General features: G+C 42.7%; 1 protein-coding gene across 1 annotated transcript in view; it reads right to left on the bottom strand.

Annotated features, from left to right (window-relative positions):
- Nucleotides 1-8,988, bottom strand: part of DPP6 (dipeptidyl peptidase like 6) — a 982,502-nt gene that overhangs the window by 174,451 nt on the left and 799,063 nt on the right. Inside the window, exon 8 of the mRNA XM_019508144.1 lies at nt 6,424-6,544. Within this exon, the coding sequence (XP_019363689.1) occupies nt 6,424-6,544 (121 nt within the window). The remainder of the gene's footprint in view (nt 1-6,423; nt 6,545-8,988) is intronic.

Genomic DNA, 8,988 nt, shown 5'->3' with positions numbered 1-8,988 from the left:
ACAAGAATTAATTGCCTGGTGCAGGGAGTTGGACCCGATGATCTTCCAAGGTCCCTTCTGGCCATACAGTCTATGAGTCTATTAGGACAAATATGACAAACTACTTCATTCACAAGGTATCAAATCTGAGCTGTATAGCTTTTATTTCTCCCATACCCCTAAAGAGAGCTCTGGGTGAGGAAAGCAACTGAGGTATTCAAAAAACTTGCCATTCCTTAGTGTTGAGGGATGAGGGGATCCTAGCTGAAGGATTATCTTACTCCATCTCACAGTACCACAGGGCCTGTGTCATCCTCATGTCTGGAGAACTGGTTATAATTGTTCTCACACTTTTGACAGTCACACCTTAGAGGAATAATTCATCTGAACAATTTCAGGAAATTCATCCATGACTCAAGGCTTGTTTTCTTCCTTTCACCTGCTCTGTCACACTTTAGGTGTTACGATTAATCTGGTACAGCTATCACACCTGTGTGAAATATTAGGGTGCCTATTCTCATTCTTTGGTGACATCCAATGAGAACTTCAAGAGTCATTACTCCCTCTTGTAGTTGTGCTTGGTCTTTCTTCAACTGTGTGCATAAATTTGGCCATGGAAATTCAGCTGCAGGGAAGCAGGGGTACAGCTCTAATATTTTAAGGTTAAAAAAAATCAATACAGAGTATTTCCTATATTTATCATGCTGCCAATATCAAGATCATTACAAGACTATTTTCTTATTACTTTCAGTAACGCTAGTCAAAACCTCAGAAAAAATACCTGCTTCAGTTGCTTGAAATACTGAAAGGATAAATATTACCACCCAAAATAAATGCTGTTAACATGGCAGATATTATGAAGTGCTGCATCACTGATGCAACTTTATGTGCTCTAAGCATACTCCCCAATTTTGTTAAGATGTTGATTATACTGCTTTCTCTCGGCATGAATCTGCTATCAGTCGTGCATATGCGCTTCCCACAAGCTCAATGGGAGTTGCACAGAAAGGTTTGAGGTCAGAAATTGAGATTCTTTAATGAGATCTTGCAGCAACATTTCTGTAGGTATAAAGATACGTGGCTCTAATGAAGATGACATCCTGGCCTCTCCCACCAGGTGTCACTGCAAAGTCACAGTACAGTATCTAACAACAACAACATACAGTGCAGACAAAATGAGGATTAAGAGGATACGTAAAGGTCACTGCTGAGTACAATAATCCCTCTTCATTTCTCCTCTTGCTCTGTATCTTGGTAGCCAAAAATAAAATATAATGCCCTTGCTGTGTGTTGGACTGAACAAAAGAAGGGAAAAATCAACTGAAAGCCATGGATACAAATACCTCTTATTCTAGAGATGTTTTTTATGATTAAGCTGCTATTGCTGCAAAGACAAAGTTCTTCCCTTCCTCATATTTAGGATGGACAGAATGAGATTAGCTTTAAAGTTAAGCCAACACGTTTGTCTATTTGACAGGATGTCAGTTTGGGAATGACCTACACGGACACGCAGGTCAACTCACAGCCTGAGCACTCCCCTTGGCGGTGACACCAGATGGGGAAGCAACTCCATGTGCATGCAGCTCATCCCTGTGGAAATTAAAGAGGCTGGAAAATTAAAAAGAGCTTGTCCTACCAAAGACACCACATAAAGCAGCTCTTGGAGGACCGCCCGTCACTGTATCAGGCATTGCTCTTTTTGTCCAAGGAAATGGATAAACCAAAGAAAAAAGGAACGTCTTAGTTCTACAGTATATAAATTGGGTAGACCAAACATAAATGAGGGCCTAAATAAGAGGCCTTTTCCACACTGCGAAGAAAAGTCAAGAAATGAATGAAGGTCACATCACATCAGCCAACCTTTTCCCATCCCCTATCTTTCTCCAAGCAGCAGGAGAACGGTTTTCCAGTGAACACCATCATGTGACTCCCAAAGCCAGGGAACATGAGGGGTAGAGACTGTTTAAAAGGCAGTTAAGTAATAAGTTTATAACAATACAGTACCACAGAGGTGGGACTTCTCCAGTACTTTGTGAAAGAGGCCTGGATAACGGTACTTGGCCAGTTTGTGGTGACTCCACAGATCCTAAAGTAGCACGCAGGCCTTTCTGTGCTACTTACAGCTGACCTCAGGAACATGAATGCAGCCCTTAGTGTCACAACATCCCTCTGAGGTAGGGAAAAGGTAAACTTGCTTTTTCTAAGAGGTGTAACTGAGGAACAAGAAGGTTGCAAGTTTCCAAAAGCCTGTAGCAGAGTCCATTAGCCCAATCATCTCTGTACTAGGTAAGTAGCTGGCATCTGCAACTGAGTAGTCTACTGTCAGGGACTGTTATAAAAGAGAACGTGAATGCAACGCACTCCAAAATCCATAAATTTGGACTGAAACGTGAAGCTGTTCTAGGAGCAGTCTATTACTCAGATATCACCTTATATTAGACTGATATGTATTTACAAAATTTTCCTGCAACGCTGATCAAAAATTGACAGTGGTCACACAGCACACTAGCAAACACAAAACTGTTCCAGAGCCGCTATTAATTCCAGTGCTTAGCTTGTCTGCGGCCTCAAAACTGCAACCAGGAATGTAACAAAAGTTATCTGTCAATCTGTTCTCTTTCTTATGTTATTACTTTATTTTCTTGCTAGGGTCGTAAAGGACATGGCAGTGAAAATGTTAACTCAGACTACACAAAAGTACTGCAAATGTTTATTTTAGCTTAATAAAAGCCATGTTTAATCCAGCCTTTCATGTTATCGTAATCTACGCATCAGCCTACAACCTTCCAGCTACATGCACTAAGTAGATTAAACTGCTTTATCAACTCTGATTGATTGGAAATGTTTTGCACTACATTATCTAGAGCCAACAGTTCCACATAAGTACCTTGAAGAAAGTTTCTCCCCTTTAGCAGATTTCTGAAAGCAAAAAAGTTTAACCTGAATTGCAATGAACTGCATATTTACTGATGAAAAGCCCATCAAATCCACTCTAAGGCAGCTTCTGCATCCAGATCTACCCAAAAGAACTGATTAATACTGCAGTGCATCTATTTTGTTGTGCAAAAGCCACCATATAGTATGAAGAAAAAAGTTCCCTCTGCCAGCTGAATGACCTAGCAGTGTAACACCGAAAGGTGGCACTGTCGGGACTGTAATTTGCATAGACCAACATGTAAAACAGCTCTGAGAAAGGGCAGTTGGGATTTTGCTTGTACGTAAATACAAGTTGCCTATAGTTTTAATTCTGTTCCTTAAACAGGAAACTTGGAAAGTTTGGGGACAATGATAAACAGGCCATGAAGCATATCAGGGACCTGTCTGATGGCTCAAGGGGAGGTTCAGCTCAGTTGCTAACATCATATAAAAAACAAGAACGTAAAAATGAAAAGAAGAACACTTATGATTCTTTATGCTACTGCAGCAGCCTTCACTGTAGTGTATGGCGTTTACACTTGCACAGATGGAGTGAGTTGTCTGCATATGTTTAGAATCCACCCCAATAGTTGGCTGAGATGACAGCAGTGCAACAAGTCTAAATATGAGACTGAACATCTGCCTTGGCTATGCTGGCGAATGGGGTGAGAGACATTACTATGGAAGAATATGAAAGGGGCAGAACTATGAGATGTTAAATTTAGATTTTTGTCCCGATTTCAATTTGCTTCCTATTCAGGCATGTTTGGGTTCAAAATAGCAGTTCAGCTCTTTATTACAGAAAGAAAGTCCCCTGGGGCACAGATTAACTTTAAGAGCCCCCAGCAGTGGTGTCATCAGCTAAGGGTAAATTCTGGCCACACTGGAACTGATGTCAAATCTCCCATTGACCCCAGTGTGGCTAGGATTTCTCTCCTGGTCGTTCCTTTCAGCTGGCCCTGATCACTACTTCAGCACTACTGACCTCTTCAGCTCCCTTAAGCTTTCCATGCCCTGACATATTAAGAGCATCTTCCCTGGCACTCTACAGACTGGTCCTGGTTATCACTGCTCCCCAGCTCCCACAGGCCCCGCATCTCAACTCCTACTTCTTGCTCCAGCTCTCTCTCTCTCTGAAGGCTGCTTAAACCTGTAGCTCTTGATAGAGTCCCTGTCAATGTTATGGCTGTTGTTGACTTACTAAGGACTGCAGCCACACCTGTGGATTTTCAATGGTTTGGAAAAAAAATTAAAGCTAGAATGGAAAACCATAAATCAACTGGAAAGTGTTCAGGAGCAGTGAAAGGCTGAAGTGTTAAGGAGAACTGGTTTATGGTGACCAGCTGGGAACCAAGGACCACACACAGTTCCTAAGAGCCACATAGCTCACTGCTCCTTGGTTCTCCTGCTCTCAGATCCCAGAGGGATGGAGGACTTTTGGGATACCTTGCTTCCTGCAGGAGACAGATTTTTCCTATACAATTCTAATCTTGTGCTTTATGCCTTGTGTTGTGTCAGGGCTGGCAGTAGTTTTATGAAAAGTTTAGATTATGGATTTGTATAGTGTGGTTTGGACAGGGATGATCCTGCCCCAGGCAGGGGGCTGGACTAGATGGCCTCTGGAGGTGCCTTCCAGCCCTGCTTCTCTCTGATTCTGTGATCTGGGCCCGGGTTGAGATGTGAACCTCAATACAGAATTTAAGGAAGGTTTGGGGGGATGGGACACTTAATGAAATGTTAATTGCACTCAGCCACAACGTGGCCTGTCGCATGGAGAGCATCACAAATACACGACATAAGCATGACCGTTATATAACAGTGAAATTGCTGGGTAACAAATGCATGCTGTAGGCCTGATTGTAACCCATAATCACAGCAATACAGCACATAACCTAATACTGCATTGCAAGACCTGCTCAATGTAAAGATGGCAGAATCAGTCTTGATATATTTAGACAGTACTTAATCATAGAGTCATTTATTACCTCACTGGATTAACATGGCTTTAACAAGATAGTTTATTATAAAGGACAAACCTGCAAGAGAATGTCATTTAAGCAACAGCGTGAGCAATCTGGTAATTGAATTAAAATGTGTTTGTCAGCAAAATGTTGGCATCATAACATGCTAACCTGCTGGCTTGCAGCTCCCTGCCATGGTAAACCTTTTTTGTCAGCGTTTTGCCCTGCACAGGGCACACTGTGAGAAGACCTTATGTACTCAATGATGTTTATTAACAAAACACAAGTACTGGTATGCATGGTTTGACCTGCCCAGTCTCACAAGGAAACCTTGCCTCTTCTGCATAAATAAATAAATAGATGAATTAAATTAGAACATTGCAACATCTCATCAGCCCTATTAACTAGTACATGTCCTATGATGTGCAAGTATTCCAACATCATTTAAAAATTAAAATCAATTATAACCTAGTAGCAAACACTGCCACTCACCCTGGAGCCCAGACTCTCTGTGCTGCTTTTAGTTCCCTGTTTATTGGGTGCTGTTTTATATCAGCCCTAGGTTTGGCACAAGTCGAGCAACTTAGGGACTGCCATATCCCCTAACCGATAGTAGTGACACAGTAAGAAGGTGTCCAGCTCCTAGAAGGGGTAAGGGTCTTGGGGCATGATAGCCCTGTTCAGCTAGGAGATCATGCTTGGCAGTGAGAAGGCATCCCTTATAAAGGGATGAGAGAAGCCATAGAAACGTGGCAAGAGGGAGACTAGGCAGGAAGTCCTGAGAGCTGCCACTTGAAGAAGAGGAAGCGTGCTGCAGGAGACACAGGCTTTGCAGTAGACTCAAAGTCTGGGGACTTGAAAAAAGGTGCTTCTGTGAGCAACAAGTCAACATGGGCAGAAGATCCACTTTGTTTGAGGGTTTAGGTTAAAGAATAAAACTGTGCAGGGAAATAGGCCCATTTGCCTTACATGGAGGCAAACAATTGTGCAAAACACCCAAGAGGCTCTATCCGAAGAGTTGGGGTGACCCTGCTGATCTTGCAGGGTTATGGGCTATGGAAGACAGCTGCCCCAAGGACTTGCTCAGCCCAGAGAAATTCTTTATAAGCATGAAGTGGACAGTATCCACTCCTTTGTGCTACCTGGTTCAGGGCACAACAAGGCCAGAATGGTCCAAATAAAGCAATTCTTAGCTTCTGTCCCTTTAAACAAGAAACCTGCCTTCCCCTCTCCACCATCTTTCGTGATTAGAAAAACAAGCACGTTTGAGGGAAACACTGAGTGATTGCAGGTGCCATTACATAATGAAGCAGTGCTGCTCATTAACACCCTGTGATTTATCACCCATAGAACAAGGAAAAAGCAGGTCTAAAACACACAATTCCTACATTGTTTCACATTATTTCCAGTCCAGCAAGTCAGCTGAGTGCTAGAACAGCTGAATTTCCAACTAGTAGTCCATGGTTCTGAAAAGATCAATGTTTTACTTCTCATGCCCTTTGCATCTGCAAAACTAAAGTATAATTTAGATTCATAACTACCAGCTTCCCTAGATATTGTGTCCTACCTTCATACAGCCAGTCGCTGAGCCCATTGAAAATAACATTTTCCTTTCCAGTGGAGACCACTCGTATAGCTTGTTTTCCCACATGGGCACAGTAATAGATGTTATTCTCAAAGATAAATATCTAATTTGAAAGGAAAAAGAAAAGAGAACACTGTTAAGTAGCAAGTCTATTGTAAAGGGTGCATTGCTTTCACAACAATGAACAATACATGTTAATACATTATAAGTCTACGGCAGATATGTCTTTTATCTCAAAGATCTCCAAAGCTTTGACTAACTCTTTTGGCCTTCCAGACCTCCACAGACCTGTTCTAACAGGAAAGTGTTACTTCCCTCTCTACTAAAATGCTGTCAATGCTTCACATACTGAAATATGGCAGGTAAGCATCAGTGATCAGCAATGAAAAGGCAGGCAATGAAGAGTATCCTATTTCAGTAATTCACAAACTATGGTGGCCTGGATCATCGGTGGCCTAAAGAGTACTTACTGAGAGACCTGGGCTGGGCACAGCAAGAGGTCCTTTCTCCTTGCTTTCAGTAGCTAATATTTCTTTAAAGGAGAGCTGTCAATGTATTGAATATCTTTGTAACAAGACACTTGAAAGTGCCTCATATAAACATTGGACTAGAGTGGGGAGGGAGGGGAAGGAGAAATAATTTGGGCCCATGGGCTACATAGACAGTTTTAGGGGGCTGTTGCAGGCATTTTTAAGCCATGGAGACTCCACAACTCAGCATTAGTCAGTTTGTGTGTATGTCCAGATATCCCCCACAAAGGATTCACGTGCTAATTAGCACCCCCCCACTTACGACTAGAACTAGGTGTTTTTGTCATGAGTCCTAGAATCCTCTAAAAATGTATATACAGGTGAAATGCAGGGAAACCTGGTCTGGCTCCACTTCATGGGGGGCAGGACCACACTAATCATATACAACAGGCTGAGAGAGGGGGTGACAGAGGGATTCTGGATGAACTGCTGGGGCCCCATTTGATGATGTTTGCCAAACATTTAAGGCTGGGGAAGAAAGATAAATCATTGGATATGGAAAAAAAAAAAGCACAGCTCAGCTGTAGGAGTGACAAGCAAGTAAAAATGTATGCAATGGAGTAGCTCACCATGACTTAAAAGAGTCAATGCTGAGGGGGACTAAGCACAATAGGCCCTACCATGTATTTTATTCAGATGGGTTGCACTAACCTATCCTTGTCCTGTGGAAGACCAGGGACCATCTCATAAACAGACACACAACCCCCTTTGTTGAGGACTCCATCAAAATGGGACCGAGTAAGATGCACTGGTATTACAGGAATATGGTAGATGATAGGGAAGAGATGGCAGGAATCATATGGAAGAGTTCACATGCACTGTTCAGAGCTGGGTCCTCTGAGGAGAGCAATGACGACAATGACAGAGACAACAACAAGGAATACAATGATGAGTGAAAGGACTTTGGAAATGGATGGAGTAGTTGGGGGGAGGGGGTGAAGCAAGGGGGGAGGGCACTGAGCTGGTCCTTTACATAGCTGTAATGGGCAAAAATGATGGCGATGGACACATGGGTGTGTGGGCACACAGTAGCACTGCACAGTTCAGTTATTGTTATGGGAATAAAAATGGTATACAGTAACTGTAAAGGTGTGTTTTGGACTGTCAAGTGAACCATACTGGTCACAAGACAGGTTGGTAGGGGTATATATATATATAGAAATAAAAATTTTTGAAAAAAAATAAATGATTGTGCTAATGGGGGACTGCTTTTGCACTTTTTCCCTTGCTGCTCCTTGGTCTTTTGGCTAGGAGCAAGCAAGACCAGGAGGTATATGAACTCCAAGGCTATCAGACCTGGGGCTTGCACACAGGATGCCAGGTTGTCATCAGCATGTTTACCTCATATGGGCCATTTGTTCTGTAGTCATTCTCAGTGACATTTAATCAACTTCATAGTTGGCTTCCATTACTCACATACTGATTTTGGCAGCAGTGTAATGATGGACAATGTATTTAATGAGGTTTCCTTGTATACAAATATAAGATGAGGAACATTTTTTCCCCCCATGCTGACTGGGGAAATAATATTTAAGTAAATTATGGTATTTTATTTTATTGAGTTCAGCAGGACAACAGAGTCGTAGGACTCAAAGGAATCTCAAGGATCATCAAGTTCAACCCCCTGTAGAGAGGCAGGCTTTGCTCTTTATGGTGCTGGAGTAGTTGACCCTCAAAGCCAGCTAGGTAAGGTCTGCATAAGAACAGAAGGACGGCCATACTAGGTCGGACCAAAGGTCTGTCTAGCCCAGTATCTGAGACCTCCCACTGAATAGTTTCATTGTGCGACTCCCAGTTCTTGTATTAAGAGATTTAGTGAATATGTTTCCTTTTAGTCACTTTTCCCAGACCAACCATGATATTGCTGAGCTCTGTCATATCCCTCCCTTTGTTAAAGTTTGTTTATACTTCAAAAAGGGACATCCACCCTCTTAGTGACCAGGCGCCACACACCGTGTGGGGCGGGGGTGGAGAGAGGGGGCTGCAGAAGCAGGGGCCATGCCCCCCCCCCCCCCCC

The sequence above is a fragment of the Gavialis gangeticus genome, unplaced genomic scaffold (genome assembly GCF_001723915.1).
Source record: "Gavialis gangeticus isolate Ggan-Ray unplaced genomic scaffold, GavGan_comp1, whole genome shotgun sequence".
NCBI classification, from domain to species: domain Eukaryota; kingdom Metazoa; phylum Chordata; order Crocodylia; family Gavialidae; genus Gavialis; species Gavialis gangeticus.
Note: the sequence above shows the minus strand (reverse complement) of the source record. Positions and strands in the feature narration are given on the sequence as shown.